This window comes from Bufo gargarizans, chromosome 2 (assembly GCF_014858855.1).
Source record: "Bufo gargarizans isolate SCDJY-AF-19 chromosome 2, ASM1485885v1, whole genome shotgun sequence".
NCBI classification, from domain to species: domain Eukaryota; kingdom Metazoa; phylum Chordata; class Amphibia; order Anura; family Bufonidae; genus Bufo; species Bufo gargarizans.
The window spans coordinates 149,355,654-149,378,516 of NC_058081.1; the positions used below are offsets into that span (position 1 = coordinate 149,355,654).

At 42.0% G+C, this 22,863-nt stretch overlaps 1 protein-coding gene across 2 annotated transcripts in view; it reads right to left on the reverse strand.

Moving 5' to 3' along the window:
- Positions 1-698: 698 nt before the first annotated feature.
- Positions 699-22,863, reverse strand: part of SH3GL3 (SH3 domain containing GRB2 like 3, endophilin A3) — a 96,350-nt gene continuing 74,185 nt past the window's right edge. The window contains exons 2-9 of one of the 2 annotated variants that reach the window (XM_044279578.1): positions 19,264-19,265; positions 18,912-18,984; positions 17,919-18,062; positions 15,237-15,370; positions 14,164-14,322; positions 5,427-5,530; positions 4,722-4,846; positions 699-1,365 (exon numbers count right to left, since the gene is read on the reverse strand). In XM_044279578.1, coding sequence (XP_044135513.1) covers positions 1,160-1,365; positions 4,722-4,846; positions 5,427-5,530; positions 14,164-14,322; positions 15,237-15,370; positions 17,919-18,042 — 852 coding nt within the window. In that variant the 5' untranslated portion in view covers positions 18,043-18,062; positions 18,912-18,984; positions 19,264-19,265 and the 3' untranslated portion in view covers positions 699-1,159. The remainder of the gene's footprint in view (positions 1,366-4,721; positions 4,847-5,426; positions 5,531-14,163; positions 14,323-15,236; positions 15,371-17,918; positions 18,063-18,911; positions 18,985-19,263; positions 19,266-22,863) is intronic. The other variant, XM_044279577.1, reaches the window with a different exon arrangement.

Sequence of the window (22,863 nt, forward strand, 5' to 3'; positions counted from 1 at the left end):
TCCCTAGCCTTCCTTATCTCAACGGTTAATTTAACTAATAGCTCTCTCATTAATGACGTATCAAGAATGTTTGTTCCTTTTGGCTCATGAGCATTTTAAAATGTATTTTAGCATTGTGTGTGATTATTATGCTATGATTTGACAAAGGGCTAGTTTAACCCCAAACACGTAAGTGATTTACTTGCTTTGTACTATTCATTAAAATAAAATACTGTTTTTCTGAACCGCTGCTGTGCTGGATTTCACAAGGTACCAGTCATGTTCATTCTTACTTTAGGGGATAAATGGATTATAGTCACAGTATGGAGTACTAAAACTGAACTTAAAGCACTAGTGACATGCAGCACTGGGGTCCTAGGCTTGAATCTGACCAAGCACAACATCTGCATGGAGTTTGTATGTTCTCCCCGTGTTTGTATGGGTTTCCTCCAGGTACTCCGGTTTCCTCCCACACTCCAAAGACATACCGATAGGGAACTTAGATTGTGAGCTCCATTGGGGACTGCAAATCAAAACGATTGTAAAGCGCTGTGGAATATGTCAGAGCTATATGAGTAAAATAAATTTAAAAAAGTGAAATCCTTCTAATAACACAACATGCTGCACAAGTGAAAAAAACTGTACAGATCCATTATAATTGGGGGGGAAATCCTCACTTTTTTCAACTCTTGTAGGTAATAAGTTGAGTGCAATTTCATGATATATAGTATTTATTATATATGGTCATATAGACATCAATTTACATTAAGACGACACAGATTTACAATGTCGAATTGTGCAACATGTATTAAAATATTCACAGTTAAGAACTGGTGTTTTCTAATTTTCATAAGTGAAATAACATGTTTAAAATACTTTAAAAGGATTTAAGGGGGGAAAAAATGAAAAAGTAGTCAACATACATGCAACAGATATCACATATGAAACATAATGATACACTCTCCATACAATGACAAAATAGAATCTTTTTTGCACATCCTTGTAACAGTGTCAATGTTTTCAGAAAAATAAAAATCGATACAAAATAAATACATATAAAAGAGATGACAATTAAATTTAAGTCACTCAAGTAGCAAGGCGTTCACAGAATGCCACATCCAAAAGGCTTCGAGAGTCTCTTTGTCAATTATATATGGTCTCAGAAGTGTTAGCGTGATGTTCACTGTGGAAGGGGAACCACAACTTCAACATAATTAATTGGAAAAAACCCTGATTCCCCATTAACCATGCCTTCATACCAGTTCTCGTCAATTTGGTTGGTCAATGTGATGATGTCTCTTTCTTTGAAGGCAAGTTCCCCTTCATTCTCTGCGTCAAAGTCATACAGAGCTCTGCAACAAGGCTGATCCAACTGCAAGGTAGAGCCTGGGGAATACAAACAGACAATTTCCTGGCTGTAATAAGGTTGTTTTCAATTGCAACTTTCAAAACTGTAATATCCATTTTCAAGTGGAAACTATCAGCACAAACTCTGTGCACCAGTGTTTGGCTCAGTTTCAGTTCGATACATTACAGGGGTTGTCTCACTTCAGCAAATGGCATGTATTAAGTAGAGAAAGTTAATAACAGGCAGTTACTAATGTATTGTGATTGTATATATTACCTCCTTTGCTAGCTGGATTCATTTTTGCATTATATACTTCATGTTTCCATGGTTACAACAACCCTGCAATCCAGCAGTGGTGGCCGTACTTGTACACTGGGAAAAAGCACCAGCCTATGCGCACCCCGGCGGTCCCGTCCACCAGAGAGGCCGGCACTTTTTCCTATAGTGTGCAAGCACGACCACCGCTGCTGCATTGCAGGATGGTCGTAACCATGAAAACGAGAAGTGTATAATGTGATGGAAAAATGAATCAAGCCAGCAAAGGAGGTAATATGGACATTCACAATACATTAGTAAATGGCTTTTATTACATTATAAAAGCCACTTGCTTAAGTGAGAAAATCCCTTTAAAGAGTACCTTTTACTGGTCCTGACATTACAATATAAGTACCTGGCACGGTAGGGCATTATTAGTAGATATCATGGCTGAATTTTTTTTTAAGTTCGGCTGCTCTGTTTCTCCGTAGTGCCCCCCATTTTGGTTTTGCGCCCTGTATGCTAATAGACCGCATCGGTACAGGGAGGAGGAGATGCCAGCTTGTCTCAGGAGGCATTTCCCTCTTCCTGGCTGTGGCACGGAGAGCGTCACAGCCAGGAAGAAGGAGAGAAAAGCTGGCGTCTCCTCCTCCCTGTACCGATGCTGTCTATTAGCATACAGGGCGCAAAACCAGAATTGGGGCCACAGCTGAGCAACAGAGCAGCCAAGCTGAAAAAAAAATTACAGCCATTACATCTACTAATAATGCCCTACAGTGCCAGTTACTTATATTGTAATGCCAGGACGGGTGAAAGGTCCTCTAAGTAATTCCAGCACCACTTTGTGAATTATATTAGTAAATTGGTTGAGGGAGGAGTTATGTCGGTCATATTGCTAGGACATCTGTCAGCAGATTTCTACCTATGAACCTGGCTGACCTGTTATATGTGCACTTGGCAGATAAGGCATCTGTCAGCAGATTTGTACCCATGATACTGTCTGACCTGTTACATGTGCACTTGGCAGATAAGGCATCTGTGTTGGTCCCATATTCATATGTGCCCGCATTACTGAGAAAAATGAAGTTTTAATATATGCAAATGAGCCTCTAGGAGCAACAGGGGCGTTGCCGTTACACCTAGAGGCTCAGCTCTCTCTGCAACTGCTGCGCCCTCTACTCTTTCATTGACAGGACCAGGCAGAGAAAACATCATAATGACTATCCCTGTCAAAGTGCAGAGGGCAGCCAGTTTCATGGTTACAAATCTGCTGACAGATGCCCTTTGAAAGGGTTTTCCGGTTTCCTATCCTTCGGATCGCCACGTTCTTCTCACTGTTTACCTGGTCGCTGTCGACATTGCAGCAGTGAGCAGTGTAATTACAGCTCCTCATCCCATTCACTTCAATGGGACCAGAGCAATTGTAGTTACGTTCTGTCCGATTCAAGTGACTGGGACGGAGGAGCTGTAATTACACTGCTCACCGCTGCGATATCGATGGCGAGCAGGTAAACAGTGAAGAAAACTTCTTCAAATAGTTGATCGGTGGATCTGACAGGAGTCAGACCCCCACCAATCTGATATTGATGACCCATCCTGTGGACGGATAAGATAGGAAACCAGACAACTCTTTAAAGGCCAGGACACAGAGATATTACAAGTTGCAGTGCTGCTACTTATATCAGACCATGTGGGTGTATGTGCCCAGTACACAGGTAATGTGACCACACAGGATAAGGGTCCATTCACACGTCCGTAGTGCATTGCGGATCCGCAATACACCCGGCCAACACCCCCATAGAACTGCCTATTCTTGTCCGCACTTGCGGACAAGAATAGGACATGTTCTATTTTTTTTCAGAGCCGCGGACCGGAAGATCTGGGCGCGCTCCGGAAATGCGGACAGCACAGTGTGCTGCAACCAGAACTGGACCATGGAACAAGAGAAGAAGGTGGTCTGGTCTGATGAATGCTGTCTTCTTTTACATCAGGTGGACAACCAAGTGCATGTGCATCACTTACCTGTGGAAGAGATGGCATCAGGATGCACTATGGGAAGAAGACAAGCTGACGGGGATAGTGTGATGCCCTGAGCAATGTTGTGTGGGAATCCTTGGGTCCTGGCATTCATGTGGATGCTGCTGACATATATTACCTACCTAAACATTGCTGCAAACCTAGTGCACCCGCCATAGCAATAGCATTTCTTACAGGCAGTGGCCTCTTTCTACAAGATAATGCGCATTGCCAAACTGCACAAACTGTACAGGAATGGTTTGAGGAACATGAGCAAGAATTCAAGGTGTTGACTTGACCTCCAAATTCTCAAGGTCTCAATTCGATCTATAGGTCAAAGTAGGAGGGAGACCTATGCAATTAATGTTATGGTTGATTAGTGTAGGTGCAATACTATTGATGGTCCTCATAGTGTCAATGAATTATTCTTTCCTGTCAAAATAAGATTTACCTTTATAAGGGCTCATTCTCACACTTAGTTCTGTATCCAGTAAGGGGAGACAGTTTTTTTTTCTAATATAGGATCTACAACCATTTTGGTAGAAATATATATGGATACTTGGGCAGTGTAAATGTGCCCTTCAATAATATATTTGTGGCAAGAGGGTACAGCTAGGAAAGATTTAGACAACATGAGTCGTGAGCCATTTCATGTAATGACTGTCAATGGTATCGTAATGAGACATGCTACAAATGCGACACAACAGTCGCAAAAACTCCAGACATGCTGGATATTGTGTTGTAGGTCACATGTCGCGCGCAGCTTCTCATCCACCGACTTTAATGGAAGCGACTCGCCTGCAACTTGGCTGTTTTTTCACAGCCTAAACAAAGTTCTAAAATAGTTGAGCAGACAAGTCGCACATATTTTTCTGTCGCGCGACATGTCACCGTGTATCCGTACCCTTTGGGTGCCTTCACATGATTTTGTTGCAGAAATTTCTACGACTGAAAGTCGGTTCCATTAATGTGCATGGGGCTTGCAGAAATCCATGTCCTTACAGCCAAAACAACCCCATTTAGATGAATGGAACGGATTTTCAGTCGCAAAAATATTCTGCAGCAAACTCGGCAGCATGTGAAAACACCATTAAAAGGAAAGAACAAAGAAGGTCACCTGTACCTGATAACTTGATGGAGGAACTTCTGGAGATGCCATTATGTCGGAGCCTTTCATCTGCGTCTAGTACAGACATTATTGATCTTGAGTGGTGTTCCCTTTTAGGGCGACTGGATGCAGAATTCATTCTGAAAGCAAAAAGGTATACGTTTTCCAGATAACATTGTTAAGACACAACTCCCACAGAGAGGCATGGACTTGACGGCTAACCTATATAAACTTCTCACCTCCTCCCAAAGAGGAGTTGGGGTCTCAGGACCCCATACCAGTGAACGTGGCTCTGGAAATGTAACCGTTCCGGAGACTGATACAGGAGTACACGTGCAAATTAAGGGGGTTTTCAGGCACTATAATATTGATGTCCTAAGGAGAGGTCATTGATATCTGATCAGTGGGAGTCCAACTTCCAGCACCACTGCTGATCAGCTGTTTGGACAGGTCACATTGCCTAGCCGCAGCTCAGTCTTATTTAAGTGAATGAGCCTGGGCTGTAATATCACATTCACTTGGTATGATGTGAGCACTGTGGTCAAACAGCTGTTTGGTGTCAGAACCCCACTGATCTGATATTCATGACCTATCCGGAGGTCAGGCCATCAATACTTTACTCCTGGAAAACCCCTTTAACAAGTACATTCACAACTTACACTCTGGTTTGTGAAGCGTTATTTATATCAAACCAGTATATGAAGCATTGGGTCAGCTTACCTGTTGTGTAACCTGCTGTGGAGGTCTTCCATGATCTGTGTACATTGCCTATGGTAGTCTAGTGCAGCCTCTATGAATACTGCCAGCTGGCTCACCTGTTCTACCTGTAGAAAGAGTGAGGATAGTCATTAGTCACAAGAACACTGGATTTCCATCAACGGCCTTTATACAGCGTACAATGAACAGACAACGCTCATCAGCAGCCTTCGGTGCTCCAGCTGCTGTGAAACTACAACTCCAAGCATGCAAACATGCTCGGCTGTTCTTATAACTCCTATAAAAGTGAATGGAGCATTCTGGAAGTTGTTGTTCCAGAACACCTGCAGTGCTGCAGGTTGCTGATCCCTGGTGTAGACCATATAAAAGGAGACTGAAGCATTGGGCTCATCTGGATGATCTCTAGCTCAACTGTGAATTCAAACCTTTGTATGCTTATAGTAAAATGATCCAAAGTATTCAGCTGAATGCAGAAGATGCTAATACCCACAAATGGTCTTCAGATATATCACAGATCATATGTGTGGGGTCTGTAAACCTGAACATCCATCAATTTCCTAAAGGTTTTTTTATCATCTTGGACATTGGGGGTATATCCTAGCGATATGTCACCCATGTCAGATTAGTGTGTGTTCCACCTCTGGGACTCGCACGTATCTCCAGAACGGGCCTCCAAAAGAGAGTGCAGCGCTCAAGTTCAGCATGCTCTCCATTCACTGCTTATTCCTACTAGAAGTTATAAATTAATTGCTAGCAATAAAAATCCACATGGGTGTTACCAGTTGGGGTGTGTCCCTCCACAGTGTAATACTGGCAGTACTTACTGGAAAGTGTCAGACTGTGCAGGGAGACCCCCCAAATGGTAACATCCATCTGGACCTTCATGTCAAACTGCTAGTAATCCATTCATAACTTCTGGAGTAAATAAACAAATGGCACGTGGCAGAGTCGTAAGAATGGATGCTCCAGAATTTTTATTACATGGGGAATGTAAGGACAGGTCCTATTTCAGTAGCAGGACTGAGCTACTAATGCAGACTGCAGCCTGTGATCCAACCAGGGCACCATTACAGCAGGTGTCTTTATGTGAGAAAAGAAACTTAGGGCTCATACACACGACTGTATATATTTTGCGGTCCGCAAAAAATGGATCTGCAGAAAATACGGATAACGTCCGTGTGCATTCCGTATTTTGCAGAACAGAACAGCTGGTCCCTAATAGAACAGTACTATCCTTGTCCGTAATGCGGACAATAATAGGACGTGTACTATTTTTTTTAAAAACAGACACGGGAAAAAAAAAGACGTTAGTGTGCATGAGCCCTAAATCTGGAACTGACAACTGCTGCACTTTTTTTGCCTTACTTTGTGATTGGTTTTAAAATCCAATTCACACCAGTATGACATCTGGCGCCTTAGAAAATTACTAAAGAGGCCAAAAGGTAGATGAATATACATCCCAAACTGTGGCAATGACAAACCCCTCCGTGTACAGTGTTCCAGAATACCTTGACACTATAATTTACAAGTAAAAGAGGCAGCAGATCAGTTCTGCAAATTACCATTAGAGGGCAGCACCTCCATAGGAAATAGGCCCTTCCACTAGGAGTGGTCCATTCTTAATTGTGTTACCTTTCAATGTGATATATCCATAGATGTCTGCCTTCCCCAAAAGCACACAGACGTGGCCATATCACTTAGAGAAAAGTATGTGGGAAAGTCTTCCCTGATCTCACTGGGCAAGACCCGACCCCAGCTCTAAATACATGTCTCCCGCACATTGTCACCATGGCCATGTCCAAGATTTTAAACATGTTCCTGTTTTTTAAGACTGACCAGGGAGATGAGGATATAGGACATACAGTATACATCCAGGCTTCTATTTACAGCCCATGGACGTTTTTTTAATTAATATTAAAAAGTGTCTTCTGTTTCTGGGGGAAGCTTTTAATATTAATTGTAGAAAAGCCCTGAAATTACTGAATTATCCACATCGATGAAATGGATTAGACTGGACATAATGTCATTCAAGACAGACTGAATCAATCATATCGGCCTCACATGATCTCATTCACACACACAGGAGAGATTTATCAACTTGGTGTAAAGTAGAACTGGCTTAGTTGCCCAGAGCAACCAATCAGATTCCACCTTTCATTTTCCAAACAAGCTCTGAAAAATGAAAGGAGGAATCTAAATGGTTGCTTTGGGCAACTTAGCCAGTTGTACTTCACACCAGTTTGATAAATCTACCCCACAACGTTTTCCTAGTGTTTCTGAACCTATGTAAAAGATGGCAGAATTTTTTTATTTTATTTTTTACAAGCAATTTTGGTAGAATTTTTGATCTTTTAATATTTTGCATGTAAACTCCACTGACCTCCCCAAAAATACATGGAAAGTGCTAAAAACCACAACACTGGGCCAAAATTACTAATCCTATACATGGCGGACTGGCCACAGACCCTACGGGGAAATTTCCCGGTGGGTTGATGCACATGGAAGCCCTCCGGTAATTAAAGGGGTTGTGCAGTGCAAAGATATGACTTATCCTCAGGATAGGTCATCAATATCAGATCGATGGGGGGTCTGACTGCTGTTACCCCCGCCAATCGGCTGTTTGAAGGGTTAGTGGTTCTCATGTGAGCTCTGCTTCAAAATTACCTTTGTGCTGTCTCGCTTGTAGAGGCGATACAGTGTAATTACATCTGCTCTGTCCCAGTTAAAAGTATTACACTGCACGGCCAGTACAAGTGACACGGCACACAGGTAATTGTGAAGCGGAAGCAGAGCATGAGCGCCACTACCCCTTCAAACAGCTGACCTGACAGGTCATCAATATCTTTCCAATGCACAACCTCTTTAAGGCTGGGAGCACCAGGTACTTATATACCAGGCCAGTGGCTCTAGATGCCCTCAGGACAGTGATGCAGTTGAATAGTGAGGTGGGGCACAGGAATCCATGGTTGCCCGCCCTGCTGGTCACCCTCCTAGGCCACAGGAGTGTAACAAATGGTGCAGAGACAGAAGCATCTTAGGCTGCAGGGTGGAAAGGCCTAGCACTTGCACAAGAGACGGCAACTTGCAACGGCACAAGTATTTTTTCTTCTTCTTTCCTTGGCCACTTGGGAAGCATACAACTGGGGCACTCTAGGGGTCATTACTAGGGGAAGTCCAGGCAGCATGCCGAAGGTAGGGCTAGCTCAGAGCTGTGGCCCACATCTCCTCTCATAAGCCCCTGCTCCATATCTTCAAGACAAATGGAGGAGAACAGAACATGGCAGTCACTGATGGCCACCACAGATGGACAGCATTTTGTGCAGCACTATGGCCCGTGCCCACTTGCCTACAACATGGGACCACTTTTAGGCTTTTTCCAAAGCAAGTTTAAGTTCCTAGTCTGTCCCCGAGTGTAAACGTAGACGGTCTACTAGACCCGCAGGACATGTGGTGCAAGGAAAGAGATGCTTTGGTCTAACTCTATACCAGCTATTGTTTGGTTTACTTTGAGACTGAATTTTATGAAAGAATTGTGGCACGTATTTGGAGCAAAACCACCCCCTTTTAGAACAAGAAAAAAAAAAAAGGTAAAAATCGCCACTTGAGCCACTTTATAGACAGATTCTAGATACATTAGTAAATGTGTGTCCTTGGGTAGGCAGACTTAATAGTACACTACGTGCAGAATTATTAGGCAAATGAGTATTTTGACCACATCATCCTCTTTATGCATGTTGTCTTACTCCAAGCTGTATAGGCTCGAAAGCCTACTACCAATTAAGCATATTAGGTGATGTGCATCTCTGTAATGAGAAGTGGTGTGGTCTAATGACATCAACACCCTATATCAGGTGTGCATAATTATTAGGCAACTTCCTTTCCTTTGGCAAAATGGGTCAAAAGAAGGACTTGACAGGCTCAAAAAAGTCAAAAATAGTGAGATATCTTGCAGAGGGATGCAGCACTCTTAAAATTGCAAAGCTTCTGAAGCGTGATCATCGAACAATCAAGCGTTTCATTCAAAATAGTCAACAGGGTCGCAAGAAGCGTGTGGAAAAACCAAGGCGCAAAATAACTGCCCATGAACTGAGAAAAGTCAAGCGTGCAGCTGCCAAGATGCCACTTGCCACCAGTTTGGCCATATTTCAGAGCTGCAACATCACTGGAGTGCCCAAAAGCACAAGGTGTGCAACACTCAGAGACATGGCCAAGGTAAGAAAGGCTGAAAGACGACCACCACTGAACAAGAAATATCTCAAGACTGATTTTTCTAAGGTTTTATGGACTGATGAAATGAGAGTGAGTCTTGATGGGCCAGATGGCTGGATTGGTAAAGGGCAGAGAGCTCCAGTCCGACTCAGACGCCAGCAAGGTGGAGGTGGAGTACTGGTTTGGCCTGGTATCATCAAAGATGAGCTTGTGGGGCCTTTTTGGGTTGAGGATGGAGTCAAGCTCAACTCCCAGTCCTACTGCCAGTTTCTGGATGACACCTTCTTCAAGCAGTGGTACAGGAAGAAGTCTGCAAGGTAAGAAAAACATGAGTTTCATGCAGGACAATGCTCCATCACACGCGTCCAAGTACTCCACAACGTGGCTGGCAAGAAAGGGTATAAAAGAAGCAAATCTAATGACATGGCCTCCTTGTTCACCTGATCTGAACCCCATTGAGAACCTGTGGTCCATCATCAAATGTGAGATTTACAAGGAGGGAAAACAGTACACCTCTCTGAACAGTGTCTGGGAGGCTGTGGTTGCTGCTGCACGCGATATTGATGGTGAACAGATCAAAACACTGACAGAATCCATGGATGGCAGGCTTTTGAGTGTCCTTGCAAAGAAAGGTGGCTATATTGGTCACTGATTTGTTTTTGTTTTGTTTTTGAATGTCAGAAATGTATATTTGTGAATGTTGAGATGTTATATTGGTTTCACTGGTAAAAATAAATAATTGAAATGGGTATATATTTGTTTTTTGTTAAGTTACCTAATAATTATGTACAGTAATAGTCACCTGCACACACAGATATCCCCCTAAAATAGCTAAAACTAAAAACAAACTAAAAGCTACTTCCAAAAATATTCAGCTTTGATATTAATGAGTTTTTTGGGTTCATTGAGAACATGGTTGTTGTTCAATAATAAAATTAATCCTCAAAAATACAACTTGCCTAATAATTCTGCACTCCCTGTATAGTCACTTCTCTTGGGCAAAAAGAAAAAACCCAAGATGGTGCAAAATTGCCACAAAAAAAATCTCATTAAACCACTGTGTGTTAATCCTTTTTCATACAGGGTGCGGCCAGAACCAATATCATTTAGATATTACTGCTGAATAACAATGAAGGCATGAGATTCATTTTACATTTCTATGACAAAAGTAACTAAGCACGCCCTATTAATCTGCTATTTCTGGATGCAGGTCACTAATATTGATGCATGTGTAATCTAATTCGCTCATTATCAGGCATGCAGACAAGCAGGCAGGCAGCATTCTTAATATAGCCTCTATGTAAAGACCCTCTTACTAAACCAGGTCACTTCTACGGCCGTCTTCATTTTACAGAACCTGTGTTTATGCATCAGCTCAAATTTACCAGTCGTCAGGTTACAGGTGCCCTTTATACGAATCTGTGACTAGTGACATTACAGGCTGGAGCTTAATGGTGACATGTGACGTGGGACAAGAAAACTGCACAACAGTCACTAAAAATCCAGACCTGATGGGCTTCGTGTTGCAGGTTGCATGCGACTTTTACTGCATTAGGCCTCATGCAGACGGCCGTGTTCCGCGGCCGAGAGTGGACCGTGGAAACCCGGACGGGATTCCTCCTGACAGCATGAGCGCACGGCGCATGTCAGGAGGAATCCCGGCCGGGTTTCCACTGTCCGTTCTCGGACGCGGAACACGGCCGTGTGCATGAGGCCTTAAAGTGACATATGACTTGTCTCCGACTTGCCTGCGAAGTCGCATCATTAAGCCTCAGCCTTGAACTCACCGTTTTCAGGCTAAACTGAGCACGTCCTTAGGATGCTAAAATATAAAATGACATTTTTCTCAAAAGCAACATTAATCCATCTACAGAAAAAGTCTTTTCCTCTAGAAAGTCCATGCTAGGTGAAACAGGTGGTGGTTAGGGACCAATGCCTATTTTGAGGCTAAGCCGTCAGTATTAACATCCTTGATAACCCCTTTAAGTATCTACAGTCAGGTCTATAAATATTGGGACAGCGACACAATTCTAACATTGTTGGCTCTATACACCACCACAATGGATTTGAAATGAAACAAACAAGATGTGCTTTAACTGCAGACTGCCAGCTTTAATTTGAGGGTATTTACATCCAAATCAGGTGAATGGTGTAGGAATTACAACATTTTGCATATGTGCCTCCCACTTGTTAAGGGACCAAAAGTAATGGGACAGAATAATAATCATAAATCAAACTATCACTTTTTAATACTTGGTTGCAAATCCTTTGCAGTCAATTACAGCCTGAAGTCTGGAAGGCATAGACATCACCAGATGCTGGGTTTCATCCCTGGTGATGCTCTGCCAGGCCTCTACTGCAACTGTCTTCAGTTCCTGCTTATTCTTGGGGCATTTTCCCTTCAGTTTTGTCTTCAGTAAGTGAAATGCATGCTCAATCGGATTAAGGTCAGGTGATTGACTTGGCCATTGCATAACATTCCACTTCTTTCCCTTAAAAAACTCTTTGGTTGCTTTTGCAGTATGCTTTGGGTCATTGTCCATCTGCACTGTGAAGCACCGTCTAATGAGTTCTGAAGCATTTGGCTGAATATGAGCAGATAATATTGCCGAAACACTTCAGAATTCATCCTGCTGCTTTTGTCAGCAGTCACATCATCAATAAATACAAGAGAACCAGTTCCATTTGCAGCCATACATGCCCACGCCATGACACTACCACCACCATGCTTCACTGATGAGGTGGTAAGCTTAGGATCATGAGCAGTTCCTTTCCTTCTCCATACTCATCTCTTCCCATCACTCTTCTACAAGTTGATCTTTGTCTCATCTGTCCATAGAATGTTGTTCCAGAACTGTGAAGGCTTTTTTAGATGTTGTTTGGCAAACTCTAATCTGGCCTTCCTGTTTTTGAGGCTCACCAATGGTTTACATCTTGTGGTGAACCCTCTGTATTCACTCTGGTGAAGTCTTCTCTTGATTGTTGACTTTGACACACATACACCTACCTCCTGGAGAGTGTTTTTGATCTGGCCAACTATTGTGAAGGGCGTTTTCTTCACCAGGGAAATAATTCTTCGGTCATCCACCACAGTTGTTTTCCGTGGTCTTCCGGGTCTTTTGGTGTTACTGAGCTCACCAGTGCGTTCCTTCTTTTTAAGAATGTTCCAAACAGTTGTTTTGGCCGCGCCTAAAGTTTTTGCTATCTCTCTGATGGGTTTGTTTTGTTTTTCAGCCTAATGATGGCTTGCTTCACTGATAGTGACCGCTCTTTGGATCTTATCTTGAGAGTTGACAGCAACAGATTCCAAATGCAAATAGCACACTAGAAATGAACTCTGGACCTTTTATCTGCTCATTGTAATTGGGACAATGAGGAATAACACACACCTGGCCATGGAACAGCTGAGAAGCCAATTGTCCCATTACTTTTGGTTTCTTAACAAGTAGGAGGCACATATGCAAACTGTTGTAATTCCTACACTGTTCCCCTGATTTGGATGTAAAGCTGACAGTCTGCAGTTAAAGCACATCTTGTTCGTTTCATTTCAAATCCATTGTGGTGGTGTATAGAGGCAAAAATGTTAAAATTGTGTCGGTGTCCCAATATTTATGGACCTGACTGTATGTAATAATGTATGAGAAGGCAAAGTGACACAGAGTAAAAATGACTAATACATAACGTAGGGGTGAGGTAGGAATTTACAGCATGTAACACGTGCCCGAATGGAAGTAAATCCAATAAGACGAGTAGTACTCTGCAGTATGGCTATGACTGCAGTCACATAATGACGTGTTACAAATGATGATGAATTAGGCATTGTCCTCTGCTCACCAGTACGTAATTGTTAACCCGTCTATTAAAAGGCAATAATTTCCTCAGCACCCACAATAACTGTCACGTCATTCCTCTTTTCCTGCCTAACAGGATGTCACTGGGTGACTGTACCAAAAATGGTGGCAAGTGATCTATTCAGTTATACACTGCACTGTACCTAGTCCGTTGTCAATATAGATCTCATTAATATGACCCAGGGTGACCACTGTAACCTGAAAATATGGTAACCTGAGTGATCAGCGTACACAATGCAAAAAATAGCTATCAGAAGCAAAGGCTTGTACAACTTCATATAGTTTATACCCGTTTCCCACTATTCGGTTCCGGATCCTTGGGTACACTGCTGTCTTGACTGCGCTTCGGTCCCCGCATGTAAACCTCTGACACGGAAGGGATCACGTGTGTCACTGCAGTCAATGAATGTCCCCAAGTAGCACATCACTGCTGGGTCACATCAACAATGGGGCCAGTGATTGGCTGCAGAGTTGCATGTGACTTTGTCTGAGCCGGAAGTGGGAGCTGAAGTGCAGTGAAGACAGCCCGGGACCCACAGAGCCAGAACGGAGAGTTGTGGAGCAGGTAAAAGTATGCTTCCCTTGATAGGTCTTGGTAGGGAGAGTATTTACTTACAAAGTTGGACAACCCCTTTAAGAAGACATAACTGTGCATTTCGCACAGCACATTCTATACTTACATCATTCTCTAGGAAATTAAACATGCTTCGTTCCGCCACTTCTTTTGACTCTTCAAATTTTTCCACCGCTTGTCGGATTTCTTCATCTGGAACTTTTCCCTGTCGTTTCTTCTTATAATCATAATCTAAGCGTCGACCTTCCAGCTTTTTCAAATGATACTGAAGACCAGAAACAAGATAAAAAATCCAAATAAGTGCCGATCAATGAGGGTCTGACTGCCAGAACCCCCACCAATCCAAAAAAATGAAGGTGGAAAGTCCTCTATAAGAATGGAGCGATGGTGTGCATGCGTGACCACCATTCCATAACTACCGGAGATAACTGAAAGCACTGCCCCCACTTTCATGATCACTGGGGATCAGATATGCTGAGGACAGAGGATAAATGCTGTTGGGGAGAATACCCCTTTAGGGTACATTCACACGTGAAAGATATATTTTGGATTTATCATCGTGGATTTTTGTGCAGCAAATTCTCACTATTGTACCATGCCAGCAAAGTAAAGGAAACTTTAGGAACGCTCATCCACACTCTGGGTAAAAAGGTGCAGTGTAAATTGACTTGCGGTGCGGATTTGACATCTACACCATGTCCATTTCTGCTGCGGATCTCCACCGTGGATTTCACGCTTTGCAGCGGAGAGGGTCAAATTCACAGCCATTTCTGCTTCAAAAATATTTTCCATCCCTTGTGGGCATACCCTGAAGGTGACCATGCACTTTAGGCAAATCCAAACCCGTTTTAAACACATCAGCCAAAGTCTTATGTGTATGCTCAACAGCAGACGTCAAAGGATAAAAGGATCGGGGTGTTACTGCAAAAGAGACAAGTACTCTCTCTATACTTTTCATCTGATCCACTTGTGGTTTTAGTTAAAAAAAAAAAATATATTAAAAATCATAAAAAACTGGTGTGTGTGATTCCAGTCTAACATTTATTACCATCCAAATGTTTCTAGCTGTATTGGCCATTCAGCTATTCTGGTGGAGTTCCCCTTTAATATATATACATGATTTCAGATGCCGCTCTCTCTAGGATACATAACAGCATCTGGTAAATGATGAACACTTACCACAATTTCTTTCAAGTCTTTGTCTTGTAAGGACTGCAGAGGATCAATGAAGTTCTGCTTGACATTAATATCCAGAGAGTCCTTCACTTCTGCCATTTGTTTCATGCTTTCCCCGACATCCAGCAAAGCGCTGCCTGATATAAATGGAACGTTTATTGACCGAGTGCGGCCCGCCGACAAGCTTCGTAAAATCAAGAGTAATGGTCTCAGCAAGTGCTGCAGGTATATGCCTTAGATGGGGAAGAATTAAACTCCGAGCCCCAGTGGTAACAGAGACTAATGTGACGGAATATATTCTCTGCACAACACTGCAATATATGTTGGTGCTATATAAATGATAGATAATAAGGATATAGAGAACCGCTATCAGCTTTTGGTCTCTTGCACGTGCAATGCATCAGCATTTTTTGGGGATAGCACACTGACCCATTCATCCTATGGAGCCATGCATACATCAGTATTTTTGGCGTATCCATGTAGCCGTTCTGAAGATTATAGAACATGTCCCATTCTAATCCAGATTGTAGAGAATAACACAGAATGTACACAGTATGTACAGGTCCTTCTAAAAAAAATAGCATATTGGGATAAAGTTCATTATTTTCTGTAATGTACTGATAAACATTAGACTTTCATATATTTTAGATTCATTACACACAACTGAAGTATTTCAAGCCTTTTATTGTTTTAATATTGATGATTTTGGCATACAGCTCATGAAAACCCCAAATTCCTATCTAAAAAAATTAGCATATCATGAAAAGGTTCTCTAAACGAGCTATTAACCTAATCATCTGAATCAACTAATTAACTCTAAACACCTGTAAAAGATTCCTGAGGCTTTTAAAAACTCCCAGCCTGGTTCATTACTCAAAACCGCAATCATGGGTAAGACTGCCGACCTGACTGCTGTCCAGAAGGCCATCATTGACACCCTCAAGCAAGAGGGTAAGACACAGAAAGAAATTTCTGAACGAATAGGCTGTTCCCAGAGTGCTGTATCAAGGCACCTCAGTGGGAAGTCTGTGGGAAGGAAAAAGTGTGGCAGAAAACGCTGCACAACGAGAAGAGGTGACCGGACCCTGAGGAAGATTGTGGAGAAGGACCGATTCCAGAACTTGGGGTACCTGCGGAAGCAGTGGACTGAGTCTGGAGTAGAAACATCCAGAGCCACCGTGTACAGGCGTGTGCAGGAAATGGGCTACAGGTGCCGCATTCCCCAGGTCAAGCCACTTTTGAACCAGAAACAGCGGCAGAAGCGCCTGACCTGGGCTACAGAGAAGCAGCACTGGACTGTTGCTCAGTGGTCCAAAGTACTTTTTTCGGATGAAAGCAAATTTTGCGTGTCATTCGGAAATCCAAGGTGCCAGAGTCTGGAGGAAGACTGGGGAGAGGGAAATGCCAAAATGCCTGAAGTCCAGTGTCAAGTACCCACAGTCAGTGATGGTCTGGGGTGCCATGTCAGCTGCTGGTGTTGGTCCACTGTGTTTTATCAAGGGCAGGGTCAATGCAGCTAGCTATCAGGAGATTTTGGAGCACTTCATGCTTCCATCTGCTGAAAAGCTTTATGGAGATGAAGATTTCATTTTTCAGCACGACCTGGCACCTGCTCACAGTGCCAAAACCACTGGTAAATGGTTTACTGACCATGGTATTACTGTGCTCAATTGGCCTGCCAACTCTTCTGACCTGAACCCCATAGAGAATCTGTGGGATATTGGGAAGAGAAAGTTGAGAGACGCAAGACCCAACACTCTGGATGAGCTTAAGGCCGCTATCGAAGCATCCTGGGCCTCCATAACACCTCAGCAGTGCCACAGGCTGATTGCCTCCATGCCACGCCGCATTGAAGCAGTCATTTCTGCAAAAGGATTCCCGACCAAGTATTGAGTGCATAACTGAACATCATTATTTGAAGGTTGACTTTTTTTGTATTAAAAAAACTTTTCTTTTATTGGTCGGATGAAATATGCTAATTTTTTTAGATAGGAATTTGGGTTTTCATGAGCTGTATGCCAAAATCATCAATATTAAAACAATAAAAGGCTTGAACTACTTCAGTTGTGTGTAATGAATCTAAAATATATGAAAGTCTAATGTTTATCAGTACATTACAGAAAATAATGAACTTTATTACAATATGCAATTTTTTTTAGAAGGACCTGTATATGTATTTTGCAGATCCGCTGCTTTTGTATTACAATTTAGGAATGCCAGCAACATGTCTGCTGTTAAAATGAAATGCAAGTCCTCTATAAATAATAAACCACATACATAAAAGTCACAGATAAGTGTGTGCAGGGATGTCCGAGCTATGTGTCTTCACCTTGGACAATCCCTACTTACTAGTACTTTGCCTGTCCTACTGTTCAGATCCATTGCAGACCACCATGATCTCTATGGAAACCTAGCAGTAGATGTTCAGTTTTCCTGCAACGCCACCACAAGGGAAATTAAGTATTATTCAAATCAAATAGGTTGTCTGTGTAATGCAGGACAGGACAGGTCCTCCAGAGAGAGAGACACTCTTTGTAATCGCTCTCCACTCTGAAATAAGGATCCTGAACAGGGGACCCCCACACACCTTCCCTAATAGGATATAGGAAAATATTTCTAAACTGCACAACCCCTTTAAGAAAGTCACATATTCTGTCCACGAAGCGCCACAATTTTCCCACTCACCAAATTCTGAATCCTCTCCCAGTTCTCTCCCATACCGGAGCATGGAATCTCCCAGTAATCCTTCTGTCTGAGGGTAACCTGTAGTTTTCACTTGTCCTCTGATTTTTGACATGGTGTTTAGCATTCCTAGTCTGGCTCGATAAGCTGAAAGAAGAAGAAATTCAATTATTAATATAATAATTATAATGTATAAACTCAACACATCGGGTCACTATAAGGGTGGGTTTCATGCCACAATCCCCTCTCCCTAAATATATTAATAACAAATTAAGACAGTGAAAGGGCTTTGTCCCTTTAATATGGTCGCAACCAACTTAGAAATAGTAACCGCTTGGTTTTTGCTACTTTTAAAAAGATTTAATGAATAAGGATGACTATAATAGGGTCTGTCAGTTTCCGTTAGAGAGCCTGGCATTTTACCAAACAATGGAATCTGCTAAAAGAGCCTCCAGTAAAGGAAAATGAAATGACTCTAATGAATATAACAGGCACTGAACGAGCATAAATAATAAAAAAAATAACGCTAAAAGCCCTAAACTAGCATAAATAATGGAAAAAAAAAAAGCTAAAAGGCCCTGAACTAGCATAAATAATAACAAAAAAAGCTAAAGACCCTGAACTAGCATAAATAATAATAAAAAAAAATCTAAAGGCACTGAACTAGCATAAATAATACAAAAATAATAATGCTAAAGGCCCTGAACTAGCATGAATAATAACAAAAAAAGCTAAAGGCCCTGAACTAGCATAAATAATAAAAAAATAACTAAAGGCCCTGATCTAGCATAAATAATAACAAATAAAAAGCTAAAAGGCCCTGAACTAGCATAAATAATAAAAAAATGATAATGCTAAAGGCCCTGAACTAGCATAAATAATACCAAAAAATAATAATACTTAGCTGAGATGTAATTCAATGAAGTGCAATTTTCCTTGGGTTTGAATAAAGACCAATGTATGAGAAAACACAGTGGGCAGGTGATTAAATATTACCTGGATTTGGCTGTAAATATTCCGTGGTCTTGGAGAGCAGTTCAGCAACCACCTTATTGGTGACGTCAATTTTCTAAAAGAAAAATGCAACAGTGAAATATATTTGTTCTATTTGCAAAAATATAAATCCCTCTAAACACATCATTAGGCTAGATTCGCACATGAGGTTTTTGATATAGTTTGAGCCAAAGCCAGTAGTCCAAAGAAAAAGAAGGAAAATAATTCCTCTCTAGGATCCTGAATAATTACAAAACGACATCTCCTAGCAACCATCAGTGAAAAACGCATTGCATCAGGACTGCATCCAGGTTACATCCGGATACAATGCGTTTTTCACTGAAGCCCCATTCACTTCTATGGAACCAGAGCTTTGTGAAAAACACAGAAAATGGCTACATGCACACGACCGTATGTGTTTTGCGGTCCGATCCTCCCAAAAAAAAAAAAAAGGATAATATCCGTATGCCATCCGTTTTTTTGTTTTTTTTTGCGGATCCATTGTAACAATGCCTAAAACGGACAAGAATAGGACATGTTGTATTTTTTTGCAGGGCTACGGAACGGACATACTGATGCGGACATAACACGGTGTGCTGTCCGCATTTCTTCCGGGCCCATTGAAATGAATGGGTCCGCATTCTATCTGCAAAAAAAACTGAACGGACACGGAAACAACAACATTCGTGTGCATGTAGCCTATAGAACACGCAGCGATTTGCACTTAACGCAGAGATGATGTGTGAAAAACAGCACTCATCTACACAGACCCATTGAAATGAATGGGTCAGGATTCAGTGCGGGAAACTTGCTCATGTGAAAGGGGCCTAAGCACTAGTGTAACTATAGGGATTGCAGTGTCGCAGTTGCAACAGGGCCCCTAAGCTCGCTCTTCTCAGGGCCCGCGCTGCTGTGTCCTGGCTGCCTGCAGCGTCAGAACGTACAAAGCGCAATCTGACCTGATGCTGCAGGAGGTCAGGTGACTGCAGTACGGTAAGTTACTTTATTATTTTACAATAATAAATTAGGCTGGCTCACAGTATATTTGCATACACAAAATTCATTACCCCAATAAATGTATTACTAAAAATATTAAAACATGACCTTATTCCATATTAGCATATACATATATAGATAAATAGAATGCGGAGCTCACGCATGTATCTATAAACCTGGAGTACTCCAATAAATGTGACCTCTTTGCTTTCAGATATTATCGATTTTCTCCCATATGCAGAGTAATTCAACAAATTGATACTGTAACAATCGTATAACTAATGTGCGATTTTACCGGTAGTTGGAACCTTTATGGTTCGAAGGATAATGTCCTTGTTACAATTTTCGAATGGTGGATAATTCGGGCTCAAACAGCGCTTGCAGATAGTGAATACCTCGCTTTCAGCCAGCGCTTCTCCGCTGCCGCCTCGTTCCCAATGATCACTCGTGTCGGTCTACATGGCGTCCCACGTGACTGACCAGGGAAAGGATTCGCTGACCCAGATAGGTGCAATAGAATACGCGACTCACTGATGTCTGACGTAGCCGATATAGCGGAATCAGATTGGCGTGACCGATATAGCAGAGGCCGATGTAGTGGAGTTCGATTTGGTGTACAATCTCGTCTGAGATGGTATTTTAGCCTGGTATCACTTGGTGACGGTATTGGACTCGTCACACTCGATGTATGTGAATTTGCTAGAATAAAAATACTCGCAAAGTCCTTTAACGATAATTGGGAGAAACGCACAGAAAGCTGGGTCAAATTCACACTACTGTGATTGCACAGGGAGTCGATGCCAGGCTGTGTATCAGCACATTGACTCCCTCTGCATCTTTTCCCCCTCCCTTAGACATCTGGAGTTTCTGAGTTTCCGAATTTTTGTACTTTTGCATTTTAATGTTTTACAATATGCATTATTATTTTTTTATATACTTAAAAGTATTGACTGTGTGTTTGCAATTTGCAATTAGTTTGTCATTGTGCGATCCAGAACCCAGTCCATGTATTGCAATATGCCCAAATAGGGTATTTATAGGCATGACCAGTAGGTTCCCATTTTAGCATTTTATATCTCACTACTGAGGAAGGAACTTGTGTTTCGAAACGAGTCTAGTGTGAATTTGACCCAGCTTTCTGTGCATTTCTCCCAATTATCGTTAAAGGACTTTGCGAGTATTTTTATTCTATCAAATTCTATCAAATTCACATACATCGAGAGTCACCAAGTGATACCAGGCTAAAATACCATCTCAGCCGATCCACCTGTGCCAGTATCTCCTATGTATCGATTTGACTCTGCTACATCGAATCAAATTTTACACCAAATCAAACTCTGCTACATCGGCCATACCGGCTACGTCAGACATCATTTTGTGGCGTATTCTATTGCACCTATCTGGGTCAGCGAATCCTTTCCCTGGTCCGTCACGTGGGATGCCATGTAGACCGACACGAGTGATCATTGGGAACGAGGCGGCAGCAGAGGAGGGCTGGCTGAAAGCGAGGTATTCACTATCTGAAAGCGATTTGAGCGCGAATTATCCACCATTCGAAAATTGTAACAAGGACATTATCCTTTGAACCATAAAGGTTCCAACTACCGGTAAAATCGCACATTAGTTATACGATTGTTACAGTATCAATTTGTTGAATTACTCTGCATACTCAGCAGTGAACTAGCAAAACCATTAATAGATTTATTTAACTAATCACTGGTAACAGGAGTCGTCCCAGAAGATTGGAAATTAGCAAATGTTGTGCCCATTCACAAGAAAGGTAGTAGGGAGGAATTGGGCAACTATAGGCCAGTAAGCCTGACATCAATAGTGGGGAAATTAATGGAAACCATACTTAAGGAGAGGATTGTGGAACATCTAAAATCCCATGGATTGAAAGATTAAAAAAAACAGCATGGGTTTACTTCAGGGAGATCATGTCAAACTAATTATAGATTTTTTTGATTGGGTGACTAAAATAACAGGGTGCAGTAGACATCACTTATCTAGACTTTAGTAAGGCTTCTGATACTGTCCCACATAGAAGGCTTATCAATAAAGTGCAGTCTTTGGGCTTGGACTCCCATATTGTTGAATGGATTAGGCAGTGGCTGAGGGACAGACAACAGAGGGTTGTAGTCAATGGAGTATATTCAGACCATGCTCTTGTTACCAGTGGGGTACCTCAGGGATCTGATATTGTTTAATATCTTTATCAGTGAAATTGCAGAAGGCCTCGATGGTAAGGTGTGTCTTTTTGCTGATGACACAAAGATTTGTAACAGGGTTGATGTTCCTGGAGGGATACACTAAATGGAAAAGGATTTAGGAAAACTAGAGGAATGGTCAAAAATCTGGCAACTAAAATTTAATGTTGATAAGTGCAAGATAATGCACCTGGGGTGTAAAAACCCAAGAGCAGAATATAAAATCAGTGATACAGTCCTAACCTCAGTATCTGAGGAAAGGGATTTAGGGGTCATTATTTTAGAAGACTTAAAGGTAGGCAGACAATGTCATAGAGCAGCAGGAAATGCTAGCAGAATGCTTGGGTGTATAGGGAGAGGAACTACCAGTAGAAAGAGGGAGGTGCTCATGCCGCGCTACAGAGCACTAGTGAGACCTCATTTGGAGTATTGTGCGCAGTACTGGAGACCATATCTCCAGAAGGATATTGATACTTTGGAGAGAGTTCAGAGAAGAGCTACTAAACTAGTACATGGATTGCAGGATAAAACTTACCAGGAAAGATTAAAGGACCTTAACATGTATAGCTTGGAAGAAAGACGAGACAGAGGGGATATGATAGAAACTTTTAAATACATAAAGGGAATCAACAAGGTAAAGGAGGAGAGAATATTTAAAAGAAGAAAAACTGCTACAGGAGGACATAGTTTTAAATTAGAGGGGCAAAGGTTTAAAAGTAATATCAGGAAGTATTACTTTACTGAGAGAGTAG